The sequence below is a fragment of the Rhinopithecus bieti genome, unplaced genomic scaffold, assembly GCF_001698545.2.
Source record: "Rhinopithecus bieti isolate Rb0 unplaced genomic scaffold, ASM169854v2 scaffold_13704, whole genome shotgun sequence".
Taxonomy (NCBI): Eukaryota; Metazoa; Chordata; class Mammalia; order Primates; family Cercopithecidae; genus Rhinopithecus; species Rhinopithecus bieti.
In genome coordinates, this window is record NW_016808231.1 from 3,818,272 (window position 1) to 3,835,949 (window position 17,678).

The window sequence follows — 17,678 nt, forward strand, 5'->3', positions numbered from 1 at the left end:
CTCCGTGAGCTTTAAGGATTTCTTTCACATTGCCTTGCAAACAGAAGTTTTCCGAAACAGGCACACAACCTTGAGAGAAGTCGGCTGCACGTAAACAAATCAGGGGAATTATGCTCCACCTCTATGCTTCCTGAATTGGGGATGGAGTCCTCACGGGGGCCTGACACTGGTTCATTTCAGAAGGTTTCAGTTACCAAACCAGGGAGAGGGTGAAATGACTGCAGCGGAAAGCGGAGCGTTATCAGTCATTTTCAAGGAAAGGGAATCCTTAGCTCACGCCTATGATCCCGGCACTCCTGAACTGTGAGACCATAAATTTCGGTGGTTTAAGCCCCTAGTCGATGGTACCTCGCTACAGCAGCCCCAGAAACGAACGCAGCACCTGCCTCAACGAGCCGCTTCTAGTCTCAGCAACAGTCCAGCTTCTAGTCCCTGCAGCCCAGCCACACCTGTGGGGAAGCAGATGACCTGTCCTGATGACTCGGTCACAGCCTGGTCCTCTATGTAAAGGTCTGATGTGAAACCAAAAATTAAAAAGAACTTTCTCAAGGCGGGCGGATCACTTGAGGCCAGGAGTTCAAGACCAGCCTGGCTAACATGGTGAAGCCCCATTTCTACTGAAAATATAAAAATGAGCCAGGCATGGTGGCTCTTGCCTGTAATCCCAGCTACTCAGGAGACTAAGGCAGGAGAATAGCTTGCACCTTGGAGGCAGAGATTGCAGTGAGCCAAGATCACGCCACTCCATTCCAGCCTGGGTGACAGAGCAAGACTCCATCTCAAAAAAACAAAAACAAATAAACAAAAAAAGAACTTTCTCAGGAGCAAGCCACAGCCAAACTGTAGTCCAAAAGCTCCCAGGAATTTATCCACTCAACAGATATATCCAGCCCACACGGAGCTCACGTTCCTTGCAAGACTCTCCTGTCTTTCCAAATACTTTTTCCCTGACATCCACATAACTCACACTCCACCTTGCCCCAGTCTCTGCTCAAATGCCCATTCATATGACCGGGCACGGTGGCTCACACCTGGAATCCCAGTATTTTGGGAGACCAAGGTGAGGGGATTGCTTGAGCTCAGGATTTGGAAACCAGCCTGGGCAACATGACAAAATTCCACGTCCACAAAAAATCACAAAAATCAGCTGGGCATGGTGACCTGTGCCTGTGGTCCCAGCTACTTGGGAGGCTGAGGCAGGAGGATCACTTGAGTCTTGGGAGGTTGAGGCTGCAGTGAGCTATGAGCATGCCATGGCATCCCAGCCTGGCTGACAATGCAAGAACTTGTCTCAAAAGAAAAAAGAGGAAACCCTCCAAAGGGCTAGAAACAAAACTCGAGGTCAAGACAAGGAGCACCCCACAAATGAGTCATTGGTTCTCCTCGTTGGAGCAGAATAGCTCCTGACAGCCTCCTGTTCAAGTAGCAAAGAGAGCGGAAAAACCAGTCACAGGCAGATTGTCTGGAGTGGGTGGGAGGAAGACAGGGAGAGAAGGAGGCTTGGGACTTGAAGTTAAATGAGAGAGGGATGGAAACGCAGGTCCCCCAGCACAAACCCCACCTCAGGGCTTCATCAAGGCCTTCTTTCCTTGCCCTCCAAATACACAGCCCAAGAGAGAGGCCCTCATTGGTGGGAGCACCCGGCCCATGGTGGCTCTATGTGCCCCTGCCACAATCCTTGGTCAATCCTTGCATTCCTTCCAGCTCCCAGCTCAAGGTATAAAATCCCACTGTAAACAAGTAATTCCATTAAGTCATCATGTTCTTAAAGCTTTTCTTTTTTTTTTTTTTTTTTTTTTTTTTTGAGACAGAGTCTCACTCTGTCACCCAGGCTGGAGTACAGTGGCATGATCTCAGATCACTACAACCTCCACCTCCTGGGTCCAAGCAGTTCTCCTGCCTCAGCCTCTTGAGTAGCTGGGATTACAAGCACATGCCACCACACCCAGCTAATTTTTGTATTTTTAGTAGAGACGGTGTTTCCCCATTTGGGCAGGCTGGTCTCGAACTCCTGACCTCAGGTGATCCGCCCGCCTTGGTCTCCCAAATTGCTGAGTCAGCAAATCGGCATGAGCCAGCATGCCTGGCCCCTCTTTTTTTTTTTTTTCTTTTTTTTAAGATGAGGGTCTTGCTGTGTTGCCCAGGCTGACCTGGAATTCCTGGGCTCAAGCAATCCTCCTGCCTCTGCTGGGATTACAGCCATGAGCCACCATGTCTGGTTGAAAGTGTTTCCTCTGAAGACATAAATACACACAGGAAAAGGAATCAGTTAAGACTTTCTCCATCATGTCACTTCAGTGTGAAGCAGTTGTGAGAACAGTGTCTGCAGAACCATTGCTTGGAATGAGGTCTGAGAGAGCAAGAGAGGGTGGGAAGGGATTAGTGAGAGCTGGGGCAAGTTCAAGCCATCCTTTCATGCCTACTTACCCACTCCCGTCTCTCAGCGGCTAAGTCTCTGCCCCCCTCACCCACCAGAGCCAGGAAGACTGACTTGGGCAACGTCCCCCCAGTATCCCTGCTTTTTCCGGGTTTACACCTATTCTCTATTTTTTATTTCCATAGGTTTCTGGGGAATAGGTGTTATTTGGTTACATGAGTGGTGATTCGAGAGATTCTGGTACACCCATCACCTGAGCAGTATACACTGAAACCAATTTGTAGTCTTTTATCCCTCACCTCCTTCCCACTCTTTCCCACCCGAGTCCCCAAATTCCATTGTAACTTTTTTTCTTTTTTTGAGGCCGGAGTGCAGTGGCGGGCGATCTCGGCTCACTGCAACCTCTGCCTCCTGGGTTCAACTGATTCTTGTGCTGAGGCCTCCTGAGTACCTGGGGATTACAGGCACGCACCACCACACCTGGCTAATTTTGGGGTTTGTTTGTTTGTTGTTTGTTTGAGACGGGGTCTTGCTCTGTCCCCCAGGCTGGAGTGCAGTGGTGTGATCTAGGCTCACTGAAACCTCCGCCTCCTGGGTTCAGACAATTCTCCTGCCTCAGCCTCCCGAGTAGCTGTGACTACAGGTGCACACCGCCACGCCTGGCTAATTTTTTGTGCTTTAGTAGAGACGGAGTTTCACCGTATTGCCCAGACTAGCCTCAAACTCCTGAACTCAGGCAATCCACCCGACTGAGCCTCCCAAAGTGCTGGGATTACAGGCGCCTGCCAACGCACCCAGCCTAATTTTTGTATTTTTAATAGACACGGCGTTGGCCAAACCGGTCTTGAACTCCTGACTTCAGGTGATCCACCCACCTCGGCTTCCCAAAATGCTAGGATTACAGACGTGTGAACCACCGCATCCGGCACCATTGTATCATTCTTATGCCTTTGCATCCTCATAGTTTGGCTCCCACTTATAAGTGAAAATATACGATGTTTGGTCTTCCATTCCTGAGTTACTTCACTTAGAATAATAGTCTCCAATCCCATCCAGGTGGTTGCGAATGCCATTAATTCATTTCTTTTTATGGCTGAGTAGTATTCCATCGTATATATATGATGTTTATCCACTCGTTGATTGATGGGCATTTGGGCTGGCTCCACATTTTTGCAATTGCGAATCTGCCCCCACCCCAAATCTGGTTAAATTTTATTTGTCCCTTAAGATTCCCCGAGGTTGGCCGGGTGCAGTGGCTCACGCCTGTAATCCTAGCACTTTGGGAGGCCAAGGCAGGCGGATCACAAGGTCAAGAGATCGAGACCATCCTGGCCAACCAATATGGTGAAACCCCATCTCTACTAAAATACAAAAATTAGCTGAGCATAGTGGCGCACACCTATAGTCCCAGCTACTCAGGAGGCTGAGGCGGGAGGATTGCTTGAGCCCAAGAAGTCGAGGCTGCAGTGAGCCATGATTGCACCACTGTACTCCAGCCTGGGCAACAGAACGAGATCCTGTCTCTAAATAATAGAATTACGGCCGGGCGCAGTGGCTCAAGCCTGTAATCCCAGCACTTTGGGAGGCCGAGACGGGCAGATCACGAGGTCAGGAGATCGAGACCATCCTGGCTAACACGGTGAAACCCCGTCTCTACTAAAAAATACAAAAAACTAGCCGGGCGAGGTGGCGGGCGCCTGTAGTCCCAGCCACTCGGGAGGCTGAGGCAGGAGAATGGCTGAACCCGGGAGGCGGAGCTTGCAGTGAGCTGAGATCNCACCTATAGTCCCAGCTACTCAGGAGGCTGAGGCGGGAGGATTGCTTGAGCCCAAGAAGTCGAGGCTGCAGTGAGCCATGATTGCACCACTGTACTCCAGCCTGGGCAACAGAACGAGATCCTGTCTCTAAATAATAGAATTACGGCCGGGCGCAGTGGCTCAAGCCTGTAATCCCAGCACTTTGGGAGGCCGAGACGGGCAGATCACGAGGTCAGGAGATCGAGACCATCCTGGCTAACACGGTGAAACCCCGTCTCTACTAAAAAATACAAAAAACTAGCCGGGCGAGGTGGCGGGCGCCTGTAGTCCCAGCCACTCGGGAGGCTGAGGCAGGAGAATGGCTGAACCCGGGAGGCGGAGCTTGCAGTGAGCTGAGATCCGGCCACTGCACTCCAGTCTGGGCGCCAGAGTGAGACTCCGTCTCAAAAATAATAATAATAATAATAATAATAGAATTACATGACAGAACTTTTTTGGGTGATAAAAAAAAATCCTAAAACTGGATAATGGTGATGCTGGAATATCGATGTATATTCACTAAAAATCATTGCATTGTACACTTAAAGCAGAAGAATTTTACAGTATGTAAATTATATCTTAATAAAGTTTTTAAAAAACCTTCCAATGGCTATTTCACTTTGGCTGAAATCCATACCCATTTCCCTGGATCCCTGCATGTAGGATCTGGCCTTGGCCTGGCCCTCCCACCTCAACCCTGCTCACCACCTCCAGCCCCTCCCCCATGGCCCTCCTCTCCCACCAGGTGGATCTTCCTGCTGCACCTGCCAAGCTGTTTCCCACCTCAGGCTCTGGCCCTGATCTGCCCACAGCTGCACCTTCTTTTCTTTCCTTCAAACCAGTCTAAATGGGCTTGGAGAGGCTTCCCTGCCACACCTGCAACCTCCTTCTCTCGGGGTCCTGCCCTTTGCTTCTTGCATTCATCACATAACTGTTTCATGTCTGTTTCCCCCTGAAAATCTAAGCTCCATGAAGGCAGGGATCATCAGCAATGGAGCATATACGAGGTGCTCAGCCTGTTGAACACACAAATGATGGTGGAACTCAGACGAGGATGCTACGAGGGGACAAAAGTATTCCAGGCTGAAAAACAAAAAAGAAAACCCTTGGCTTTGTTAGCAGCTGTGGCGAGAACTGTGGATGTGGGCTGCTCTGTTCAAATGCAGAATTTCTGTGGCACCCATTATGTGCTTAGAAAAACTTGGCAAAGGAGTCGCAAGCCTCAAAGTAGGGAGAAAACCGAAGTCAGAACTTGCCAAAGACTGCCTGTTCCTGCAACTCCTCACTGAGGCAGAAAAAAGAGCGCTTCCAGAGGCAGGGAGTAGGCGTCAGGCCTGGGTTCCTCTGCTGGTTATTTTTAGTGGCCCAATGCAAAGATCAGAAAGATATACTCCCTTCACATCAATATATTTGCGTCAGGCCAGGTCATTTAAGCCTCTGGGAGGAGCAATCATTTTGTACGTGGTTAAAGAAAGTGAACTAGGAGCGTCAGAGCTGCCCCTGGGACGCCTTTGAGGTCCTTGAATTATATTAGTTTCCAAAAGCACGACATCAGTATGACCATGTTCTCTGTCAAAGTTCAAGAGTCTGTCCCACGCCTCTCTCCTAGCTCTTGGTGGCTGCTAGCAATCTTTGCATTCTTTGACTTATGACTGCATCACTCCAATCTCTGCCTGTGCTCATAGGACCTTTCCTCCGTGTCTATTTGTGTCTTTTACAAGAACACCGGTCAGATTGGATTCAGGGCCCACCCTACTCCAATATGACCTCATCTTAACTAATTACATCTGCAAAGACCCAGTTTCCAAATACGTTCACATTCTGAGGTTCTGGTAAGGACATGAGTTTGGGGGGGGACACTCTGAATTCAGTAACCCTCACCGTCCACTGGCTCAAAGGAGTAGTGGCTCGAAGAGGGGCCTGAGATCAAGCACAGAAGTGCTGACTGCGGATGAAAAGGGGCTGGCCTGGCCCCTACACCTGTGTCCCCCTATACCTGTGGTAGTGAGGGAGAAGGAAAAGAAAAATCCGTTAGGGGAAATTCCCACCTCAGAAGTGGCCTGCCTGAAAAGTCACAGCAACTGGCAAAAATAAAACAACCTGGGAAAAAACTCAGGCTGGACCTGCACACAGATAAGCAAACAGGGTCCAGCGCAAAAGCCCTCTGTTCTTTGTATAATTAGCAGGCTCCCGGGAAAAAGTTTCCTCCCCTTTTCAGGCATATACACTGTGGGCTCCATGGAAACGGGCACAGGGAGGAGGGGGCCTTATCTAAAACAAACCCACAGTTACACAAGAGAAGCAGCGATTTGCACTTGCCTAGAGACATACCCACAGCTGCATAAGATAAGGGGAGTTGCACAGGCAGCTTTACTGATAAGAAGTTACTAAGTTTGGTCGGACGCGGTGGCTCAAGCCTGTAATCCCAGCACTTTGGGAGACCGAGGCGGGCGGATCACGAGGTCAGGAGATCGAGACCATCCCGGTTAACACGGTGAAACCCCGTCTCTACTAAAAATACAAGAAAATTAGCCAGGCTTGGTGGCGGACGCCTGTAGTCCCAGCTACTCAGGAGGCTGAGGCAAGAGAATGGCGTGAACCCGGGGGGCGGAGCTTGCAGTGAGCCAAGATTGCGCCACTGCACTCCAGTCTGGGGCACAGAGCAAGACTCCGTCTCAAAAAAAAAAAAAAAAAAAGTTACTAAGCTTTACCGGAAGGAGAGCAGTGTCTTATAGAAGTTTTTTGCGGCCAGGCACAGTGGCTCACGCCTGTAATCCCAGCACTTTGGGAGGCCAAGGGAGGCGGATCACCTGAGGTCAGGAGTTTGAGACCAGCCTGGCCAACATGGTAAAACTTCGTCTCTACCCAAAATACAAAAATCAGCCGGGCGTGGTGGCGCATGTCTATAATTCCAGCTACTCGAGAGGCTGAGGTAGGAGAATCATTTGAACCAAGGAGGCGGAGGTTGTGGAGGTTGCAGTGAGCCAAGATCACAGCACTGCACTCCAGCCTGGGCGACAAGAGCAAAACTCTGTCTTAAAAAAAAAAAAGCATTTCGCATTCAGCTGTAACCCGGCAATCCACTCGGAGACTCCCCTCTCCACTGCGGAGGACTTTCTTCTTTCCCTTATTAAACGTTCACTGCAACCCCACCTTTGTGTCCACACTCCTTAGTTTTCTTGGAGGTAGGACAAAGAACTCCTGGTACTAGTTCAGACAAGTAGAAACTGCTACATTAAGGTGCATTGGCAAGACTGCAACAGTATCAAGCCAACTAGACTTGCTGTGGCTCCTGGAGTGGCCCATGCACTGCACTGGCACCAAGACACCACCCAACCCTGGATACAAGAGGGCTGAAGAGACGAATCCTCTCAAAGGAAGCTTGAAGCACATGCTACAAAATAAACTGGCTTCTATAGTCAGGGTCAGCTTCATGGCCTCACTCAGAAGGACCCTGGCTTGCTGCAACCATTTGCTCTATCTTGAAATTCTTAATAGTTTTCTGGGCTTTTTTTAGCAAGTGTCCCCACGTTTTCATTTTGCACTGAGTCACACAAATTATGTAGCTGGGCTGTCTTCAAAAATGCCAAGATCGCAAAAGACAAAAGGCTGAGGAGCCTTCCAGATTAAGACATCAAAGTGACATGACAACTAAAAGCAACTCCTGGATTACAGGCTCAGGGGCAGCCAAAAAGAAAAAGAAAAAAAAAAAAAAGAAGAAAAGAAAAAAGACATTAGAGGGACAACTGAAGGTTAGCTGTGGATAAGATCACAGAACTGTGTCAGTGGGGGTTGTCCTAATGATATTTGCCCTGTGGTTTAAAAAAAGCCCTTGTTCTTAGGAGATGCATAGGGAGGTATGGGGTAAAGGATTATGATGTCTGCAATTTGGTTGCAATTGGTTCAGGAAAAAAAAAGAAGTACAAATGATTGCGTAAATCAGGCAAGCCTAAACAACTGCTAAACAAGAATAAAAGTTCTACGAGAGTTCTTTATGCTTGTAACTTCTTTATCCTTGTAACTTTCTGTAGATTTGAGATAACATGGAGATAAAAAGTTACCATCACTAGCACCGCCCGACCTCCCCGGAAGAGCACAGATAATTTAGTCCAAGCTAAAAGCGGCCAGCCCGGGACTTGAGTCACGTGAGGCCACCCCACGTGACCCGAGGCCCCGGTTCAACATGGCGGCCTCCACGGGTCGTTGGCTTCTCCTCCGGCTTGCGCTACTCGGCTTCCTCTGGGAAGCGTCCGGCGGCCTCGACTCGGGGTGAGTGCAGCTCCCGGGGCGAGCCTGGTTCGGGGGCCCCCCCGTCCTCAGCGCTCACGAGGACAGCCCCCCAAACTCACGGCCGCCCGTCCCCGCAGGGCCTCCCGCGACGACGACCTGCTGCTGCCCTATCCACGCGCGCGCGCGCGCCTCCCCCGGGACTGCACACGGGTGCGCGCCGGCCGCCGCGAGCACGAGAGTTGGCCTCCGCCCCCCGCGACCCCCGGCGCCGACGGTCTGGCCGTGCGAAGCTTCGTGTCACACTTTAGGGACCGCGCGGTGGCCGGCCACCTGACGCGGGCCGTTGCGCCCCTGCTCACCTTCTCGGTACTAGAGCCCGGTGGGCCCGGCGGCTGCGCGGCGAGACGACGCGCCACCGTGGAGGAGACGGCGCGGGCGGCCGGCTGCCGCGTCGCCCAGAACGGCGGCTTCTTCCGCATGAACACGGGCGAGTGCCTGGGGAACGTGGTGAGCGACGAGCGGCGGGTGAGCAGCTCCGGGGGGCTGCAGAACGCGCAGTTCGGGATCCGCCGCGACGGGACCCTGGTCGTCGGGTGAGGAGGCAGGGAGCCCCGTGCTGTCGAGGGCAGAGGGGTTGAGATTTGGGTTATAGCCGTGCCTCCATGTTCAAGTCATTTAACCAAGTTGAGCCTCTGTTTCCTCATCTGCAGAATGGGTATAGGAATCGCTTCCTTGCAGAGTTTATTCATCATTCAGTATCACTGAGCACTTGCTTGTATCAGGCAATGTGCTGCGCCCTGGTGAGATAACCCTGAACAACACAGTCTTTGCCTTAACAGACCTCCCACATTACTAGAAAAATCAACCAAATCCGGGTAAATAGCTAACATACATTCTGATTGCTGTGTATGCAGCAAAGCAACCAACGGGGTGAACCGGTTGTAAATACAGTGTTGATTTTAGGGAGGGTGATCTGGAACAGGCTTCTCCAAGGTGACCTTTGAGTCAAGGACAGAACTGGAGGAGGGGAGGAAGAGCATTTCAGTCCAAAGGAACCCCGAGCACAAAGGTCGGAGGCTCGGGGGCTTGTGTGTGAGAGGGACTGAAAAAGGAGTGGGGTGTCAGAAACATCAACTCATCGAGACTGATGATTTTGTGGTTTTTTTCTTTTTGAGACAGAGTCTTGCTCTGTCGCCCAGGCTGGAGTGCAGTGGCACCATCTTGGCTCACTGCAACCTCCGCCTCCCAGGTTCAAGCAATTCTTCTGCCTCCGCCTCTGGAATAGCTGGGACTATAGTCGTGTACCACCACGCCCAGCTAATTTTTGTATTTTTAGTAGAGACGGGTTTTCACCATATTGGCGGGGCTGGTCTCAAACTCCTGACCTCAAGTGATCCGCCTGCCTCGGCCTCCCAAAGTGCTGGGATGACAGGTGTGAGCCAACACGCCCTGCCAAGACTGATGATTTGAATTATTTAAAATTGAGTCTCAAAAAAAAAACAAAAAACAAAAATTATTTGGTGATGTTAAAGCTTGTTCTGATCATGGGTGGGACCAGGTGAGAGAAATCAGTGGAGAAACGAGGAACCCAATGAAGAGGCCATAACAGGCATCAGGTAGTTGGGCAGGGTATGGCCTGGAGATTGAGGGCCATGGATGGATTTGAGATCTGTTGGCGGATGGTCATTTCTATTAAATGAAACTTAGACTGTTTGCAAAGGCGCGTGGGGATCCTATTGTTAGAACCCTGTCCAGCTTCAGCTCTGACAATAGGGAGATTTCCTAGGGCGGTTAAGTTGTCACCTACGCTCAACGCCCCAGCAGGTTCCTGGGGCACGAGGAGGAATGTAGCAGCCAGAGAGAAACAGCCTGACTCTCTGCAGTTGCTCCTGCTGGTGAGTGAGCTTCCCACCTTCCCCGGATCCAGGTACCTGTCTGAGGAGGAGGTGCTGGACACTGAGAACCCATTTGTGCAGCTGCTGAGTGGGGTCGTGTGGCTGATTCGTAATGGAAGCATCTACATCAACGAGAGCCAAGCCACAGAGTGCGACGAGACACAGGAGACAGGTTGGATGGGGAGGCTGTTGACAACAGCTATCTTGAAAACCAGGACCAGTGGGCTGGGCGGAGCTGTTCTTAAGTCTTTCAAGTATTGAGCAGCTACTTTGTGCCCAGCACTACTCTGGGTACTGGGGATTCATGGGGATGAAGATAGGCTTCTATTCAATATATAAGACAGAAAACAGTTATAGAATGTGCTGAAAAGAATTGGTAAGTGCTCAGAAACAAAAATAAAGTTGGGGGAAAGGGGAGAGATGGGGACAGGAGCCATGGGTACAGGAAGAGAAAAGTGAAGAGAAAAAAATCTTCATGGACCTGCAACATCAGCGTGGCCCAGGAGCTTGTTCCAAAGCCCCACCCACCTCAGACCTGCAGAATCAGAGGCAAGGCCCAAGAGTCTGTGTTTTAACGGGCCTCCGTGGTGATTCTGACCAACACTCAAGGTTGAGAACCACTGGGATGCGGAATACTGGGGTAGGGACAGGATACCATGGCCCTGATGTGGGCATGGGCTGTTTTAGAGTGGGCAGTAACCTAGGTGTGGTGGCTAACACCTGTAATCCCAGCACTTTGGGAGGCCAAGGCAGGAGGAGTGCTTGAGCCCAGGAGTTCAAGACCTGCCTGGGCAACATAGTGAGACCTATCTCTACAAAAAAAACACAAAAATTAGCCAGGCGTGGTGTTGTGTGCCAGCTACTTGGGAGGCTGAAGCAAGAGAATTGCTTGAACCTGGGAGGCGGAGGTTGCAGTGAGCTGAGATCCCGCCACTGCACTCCAGCCTGGGCAAGGCAGCGAGACTCTTTGTCTCAAAAAAAAAAAATAAGAGTAGGCTGTCAAGGAAGGCCTCACTAACTAGGTGATCTGACAAAGGAGCAAGCTAGAGAAAAGCAGTTCTCAGCCAGAGGGAACAGGAAGTGCAAAGTGGCTGCAGGGTGGTGAGGGGACACCCCGGAGCTGAGGCAGGAGGAGGAGGAGGCTGGGGAGGGCATGCTGGCTCTTTGGATCTTGTTCTAAGAACAGGGGAAACCATGGCCGGGCGCGGTGGCTCAAGCCTGTAATCCCAGCACTTTGGGAGGCCAAGACAGGCAGATCATGAGGTCACGAGATCGAGACCATCCTGGCTAACACAGTGAAACCCCGTCTCTACTAAAAAATACAAAAAACTAGTCGGGCAAGGTGGCAGACGCCTGTAGTCCCAGCTACTAGGGAGACTGAGGCAGGAGAATGGCGTGAACCCGGGAGGCGGAGCTTGCAGTGAGCTGAGATCCAGCCACTGCACTCCAGCCTGGGCGACAGAACGAGACTCCGTCTTAAAAAAAAAATAAAAATAAAAAAGAAATAAAAGAACAGGGGAAACCATTAGAGGGTCTTCACCTGGAGGCTGGCATAGCTTGGTTTACCTGCAAGAAGAGCCCCCCTGGCTGTCCTGGGGAGACTGGGATATGCAGAGGGGAGGCAGCGAGATGAGCCAGGAGGCTGCTGTGCCTCCCAGGGAAGTAGCGGGTACCTCAGACCAGTGGGAAGTGGAGTTAGGCAAGAAGCAGGAGGCCTCCCAAGGGGCCGGTGATCAGCCAGGCTGCTTCTCCTTCAGGTTCCTTTAGCAAATTTGTGAATGTGATATCAGCCAGGACGGCCATTGGCCACGACCGGAAAGGGCAGCTGGTGCTCTTTCATGCAGACGGCCAAACGGAGCAGCGTGGGTGAGTCCTGGGAGCTGAGGCCCCCTGGCTGGGGCTCAGTCCTGCTGGGAGGAACGTTGACCCAATGACAGCCAGACGTTGACCCTCTGACTCGACCTGCTTTCTGCAATGTTCACACCTATCTGACCCCCCTCCCAGGGCCCCCCCACCTACCCTCCCACAGGATGAGGGTCCTGAGATCTTTCCCGATTCCAAGAATTCATCATCTCCAGCTTTAGGCCTCACCTTTCCTGAACCCTAGTTAGGATACAAGGAAATGGTCACAAAGTTAGCAGGGAGAAGGCCTTGGTTCCAACCCCAGCTCAACCATCCTATGCCATAGACAAGTCACTCAGCCTCCCTCAGCCGCATTTCTATCCCCTGTAAAGAGAGTGTATTGGTTTGCTTTGGCTGCATAACTAGCACAAGTTTAGCAACACTCAACAGGGAACGTTCTTGTGTTTGTTTATTTGAGGCAGGGTCTTACTCCATCGCCCAGGCTGGAGTGCAGTGGTGCAGTTTCAGCTCACTGTAACCTCTACCTCTCGGGTTCAAGTGATCCTCCCACCTCAGCCTCCCGAGTAGCTGGGATTACAGGCACCCACCACCACGCCTGGCTCATTTTTATATTTTTAGTACAGATGGGGTTTCATCATGTTGGCCAGGCTGGGCTCGAACTCCTGACCTAAGGTGATCCATCTACCTCAGCCTTCCAAAGTGCTGGAATTGCAGACACGAGTCACCGCATCTGGCTAATTTTTGTATTTTTAGTAGACACAGGATTTTATCATGTTGGCCAGGCTGGTCGACTTAGAATGTTCTATGTTCAGGGTATCCCATGGACAAACCCAAGGTGCTGGTCAGGCAGGGCTCTCTGATCTGGAAAGAATCCTCTTGTTTAGGTTATTGGCAGAATCCACATCCCCTCAGTTGTGGGACTGAGGTCTTAGTTTCCCTGCTAGCCGCAGTCTGGAGCCTCAGCTCTTTCAAGCTGCCCAGGTTCCTTCCCACGTGTGTCCCCTCCCCCAGTCGTCCAGCCCACCCTCTCCCCCTCGTATTTCAAATCTCACTTCCTTTTCTGCCACCAGCCAGAGAAGGTTCTCTGTGTTGAACGGCTCCTGTGATTCCAGTGGCCCCACCCAGATCCTCCAGCCCGTTTCCCCTCCCTTAAGGATGCCTATGCCATGTAACAGCACAGGCATGGGTGTGATCTCACGTGTTCACAGCTTCTGGGGGCTAAGACAAGACATGCTTGAGGATGGGGGCCGCTTAGAAATGTGCCTGCACTGTGGGCGTGACGCTGTGCACTGTGGAAGGAAAAGGAGTTAAATCGGAAACGATGGTGGGCGCTGAGCCTGAACAATGACACTTTGTGCTGCAGCATCAACCTGTGGGAAATGGCGGAGTTCCTGCTGAAACAGGACGTGGTCAACGCCATCAATCTGGATGGGGGTGGCTCTGCCACCTTCGTGCTCAATGGGACCTTGGCCAGTTACCCGTCAGATCACTGGTAAGCACGTGAAAGCCACCATCATGAGGGCTGCAGTCCAGGTCTGCCCCAGCCTGTCTCATTCAGCCAATAGTGAGTGCCTGCTGTGTGCCAGGCCCTGGGGGTTCAAGAGTGAGTAGAAATTGCTACAGTCCCTCCCCCAGGATGCCAGTACTACCCCGGCCTAGGAACAGGGGTCAGTCGGCCAACAAAGACCTCCCTGAGGATAACAGAATAAGAACAGATTTGAAGGAGGTGGTAGTGGGGTGGGGGTGGGAGACTCTTCCGGGCAGACGGCATCACATGTGAAAGGCCTAGGGCTGGGAGGGATTGTAGGAAGCAGAGGAACCTATAAAAGGCTGGAGAGGGGCTGGGCACAGGGGCTCTCGCCTGGAATCCCAGTGCTTTGGGAGGACGAGGTGGGAGGATTGCTTGAGCCCAAGAGTTCAAGACCAGCCTGGGCAACATAGTGAGACCCCATCTCTACAAAGAATAAAAAAAATTAGCTGGGTGTGATGGCGCCCATCTTATGGTTACAGCTGCTCAGGAGGTTCAGGTGGAAGGATCACAGTAGCTCATCTCAGAAATAAATAGACCCCATCTCATAGGTAGGGAGGCAGACAGACAAGAATGGAGAGAGGGGCGGTGGAGGCTGCCCTGGAGGGAGTTAAAGAAAGGGCCGTCTGGGCGTGGCCTCTCCTCACACATCACATCCCTCTACAGCCAGGACAACATGTGGCGCTGTCCCCGCCAAGTGTCCACCGTGGTGTGTGTGCACGAACCCCACTGCCAGCCGCCTGACTGCCACGGCCACGGGACCTGCGTGGACGGGCACTGCCAGTGCACCGGGCACTTCTGGCGGGGTCCCAGCTGCGGCGAGCTGGACTGTGGCCCCTCTAACTGCAGCCAGCATGGGCTGTGCACAGAGAGTGAGTGGGGGTTCTGGGGAGGGGTCTCTGCCCGGCCCTGCCTTGCCCTGGGCCCTCACCTGGCCTCCCCGGTCTTATCTCGGCAGCTGGCTGCCGCTGCGATGCCGGCTGGACCGGGTCCAACTGCAGTGAAGGTAGGAGCCGCCACGCCACTGGCGGGTGGGGGGACGGTGGCCCCGGCAGCCCCACTAGCCCTCTGCTGCCTCTGTCCCCAACTTCTGGTCTGAGAACAGCTTGCCTCTTGTCTTCTGCCCCTGCCTCACCTACAAGCCACTGCATGATTCCCTGTGGCTGCTGTGGCCCATTCCACAAAAGGCTCGGGCTCCAGTGCCCACCTTAAATCTCATCTTGAGATCCTAACTGAAGTACCTCTGCAGAGATTCTGATTCCAAATAAGGTCACATTCAGGGGCTAGCCCAGGGAGAGCAGGGGATGCTTCGCCTTTAGCCCAGCTCTGTACACATGGGGCAGGGCAGGTATACTGTCCTGTCAAGAAAGGCTATGACATGGGAGGCCCCAACCTCTGTCCTCTCTCCTCCCTTCTCCCATCTCCTTTCCATAGAGTGTCCCCTTGGCTGGCACGGGCCGGGCTGCCAGAGGCCTTGTGAGTGTGAGCACCATTGTCCCTGTGACCCCAAGACTGGCAACTGCAGCATCTCTGGAGGTACCTGCCCCTCCGAGGGGAGGGGGTATGGGCAGACGCTCCTGCTGCGGCCCCTTCAGTCTGTCTCTGGTATGTTACAGTAAAGCAGTGTCTCCAGCCATCTGAAGCCACCCTGAGGGCGGGAGAACTCTCCTTTTTCAGCAGGTAGGTGCTTCTGTGGGCACTGGGGCCAAGATGGGAGGAATCCCCCTTCTCTCCTGCACCCGTCCCCTGTGAGGTCCATCTTCACCCTTGTCCCCTGCCAGCTCCCTGCCTTAGAGGAGGGGGAACCAGCTCTCCCCACTATCTGCTTTGGGGACCCTGGAGCAGAGCCCAGGGCCTCTGAGTGCCCAGCCTCTATTGTCAGCATCTCCCTTGGAGCTCAGAATGCAAACTGGGCTAGATGAGATCTCAGGGTGGGGGCAGGGCGTTTCCTCATTCTGTCATCCAGGCGGAAGTGCCGTGGTACAGTCAGCTCACTGCGATCCTCCCGCCTGGGCTTCCCAAGTAGCTAGGACGACAGGCACATACCCCCACACCCAGCTAATTTTATTTTTTACTGTTTTTTAGAGATAGGATCTCACTGTGTTGCACAGATGAGGTGCACAGTCCTGGGCTCAAGTGATCCTCTCACCTTGGCCTCCCAGCCCCCATGCCAAGCCTCCAGTTGTGTTTTATTTGGCTTACACAATTTTTAAAAATTTAAAATATATTAGCAGCATCTGAAAAGCAGTAACATTCACGTTTTAAACTTTTTTTTTTTTTTTGAGACGAAGTCTCACTCTGTCACCCAGGCTGGAGTACAGTGGTGTGATCTCAGCTCACCACAACCTCCGCCTCCTGGGTTCAGGCGATTCTTCTGCCTCAGTCTCCTTAGTAGCTGGGATTACAGGTGCCCGGCTAATTTTCATATTTTTAGTAGAGACGGGATTTCACAATGTTGCCCAGGCTGGTCTTGAACTCCTGACCTCAAGTGATCCACCCGCCTCAGCCTCCCAAAGTGCTGGGATTGCAGGCGTGAGCACCACGCCCAGCCTTAAAAACTTTTTTAGTGGCTTCTCTTAAAATATTAGGCCAGGTGTGGTGGCTCACACCTGTAATCCTAGCACTTTGAGAGGCTGAGGTGGGTGGATCACTTGAGGTCAGGAGTTCAAGACCAGCCTGGCCAACATGGTGAAACCTGGTCTCTACTAAAATTATGAAAATTAGCCAGGCATGGTCATTCAAGCCTGTAGTCCTAGCTGCTCGGGACGCTGAGGCAGGGGAATCGTTTGAACCCGGGAGGCGGAGCTTGCAGTGAGCCGAGATCGCGCCACTGCACTCCAGCCTGGGCAACAGAATGAGACTCTACCTCAAAAAAAAAAAAAAAAATCAGGAGATGGGGCAGCATGGACCTGCATTGCATGTCATGACTGCCTCTGCTGTTCCCTACACGTCTTAAACGTTGCCCCAACCCCACCTCGTCCATTTTGCTCAAAACATTCCCTGTGTGGTCCCTGGAGGCACCTGATTGAGTGCTGTCTCTACTGGTAGAGGAAAGCCCCTCCAGTGCTTCCCCAGCCCCGACTCCACCCAGCAGTCCCCCACTGGGGGCTTCTCTCCTGTCTGCAGGACCGCCTGGCTAGCCCTCACCCTGGCGCTGGCCTTCCTCCTGCTGCTCAGCATCGCAGCGAACCTGTCCTTGCTCCTGTCCAGAGCAGAGAGGAACCGGCACCTGCGTGGGGACTATGCATACCACCCACTGCAGGAGATGAACGGGGAGCTTCTGGCCATAGAGAAGGAGCAGCCAGGGGGCGCCCACAACCCCTTCAAGGACTGAAGCCTTGAGCTACCCGGGGTGGCATGTCCCGAAAGCTTGTTTCCCCACCGTCTGGCTTCTGCAGGGGAAATTTCAAGGCCACTGGTGTGGACCATCTGGGTGTCCTCAGCCCCTGTGGGGCAGCCAAGTTCCTGATAGCACTTGTGCCTCAGCCCCTCACCTGGCCACCTGCCAGGGCAGCTGTGACCCTAGCAATACCGTGCTCCCTGGAAAGACTCAGCCGCCTGCTTCCTGCCTGCCTGTGTCTGCTGCTGAGAAGCCTGTGCCCGCTGCTGAGAAGCCTGTGCCCCCGGGAGGGCTGCTGCACTGCCAAAGAGTCTCCCACCTCCTGGGGAAGGGGGAGGGGCTGCCAATGAACCAAGCCCAGTGACCACATCACGACAAAACAGCACATCCCGGCCAGCGCCCCGGCTGGGGTGGGTTAAAGGGACGAGTCTGCCTTCCCGGCGGTGACACAGGACCCCTTTTCTACACACCTCATCACAGGACTTGCCAACTAGAATTCGATTTCCTGTCAGAGGAAACTCCTTGGAAGAAGGACGGGGGATGAAATCATGTTTACAGACCTATTTTGTCATCCTGCTGCCAAGAAGTTTTTTTAATCACTTGAATAAATTGATATAATACAAGGAGCCAGCAGGTGGTGTCTGGATTC

General features: G+C 52.6%; 1 protein-coding gene across 1 annotated transcript; it reads left to right on the forward strand.

Annotated features, from left to right (window-relative positions):
- Nucleotides 1-8,333: 8,333 nt before the first annotated feature.
- Nucleotides 8,334-17,678, forward strand: NAGPA (N-acetylglucosamine-1-phosphodiester alpha-N-acetylglucosaminidase). Its single transcript, XM_017886394.1, has 10 exons — nucleotides 8,334-8,442; nucleotides 8,541-8,996; nucleotides 10,331-10,470; nucleotides 12,056-12,164; nucleotides 13,525-13,653; nucleotides 14,356-14,561; nucleotides 14,648-14,695; nucleotides 15,124-15,225; nucleotides 15,306-15,369; nucleotides 16,816-17,678. The coding sequence occupies exons 1-10, from the start codon at nucleotides 8,357-8,359 to the stop codon at nucleotides 17,021-17,023; spliced, it is 1,548 nt and encodes a 515-aa protein (XP_017741883.1). The 5' UTR covers nucleotides 8,334-8,356; the 3' UTR covers nucleotides 17,024-17,678.

Bases quoted from the DNA above. Each gene is read 5' to 3' on its own strand.
- NAGPA (XM_017886394.1), top strand. From the start codon at position 8,357: ATGGCGGCCTCCACGGGTCGTTGGCTTCTCCTCCGGCTTGCGCTACTC. The intron at 10,471-12,055 runs GTTGGATGGGGA...CTTCTCCTTCAG, and splicing joins CGACGAGACACAGGAGACAG to GTTCCTTTAGCAAATTTGTG. The intron at 14,696-15,123 runs GTAGGAGCCGCC...TCCTTTCCATAG, and splicing joins CGGGTCCAACTGCAGTGAAG to AGTGTCCCCTTGGCTGGCAC.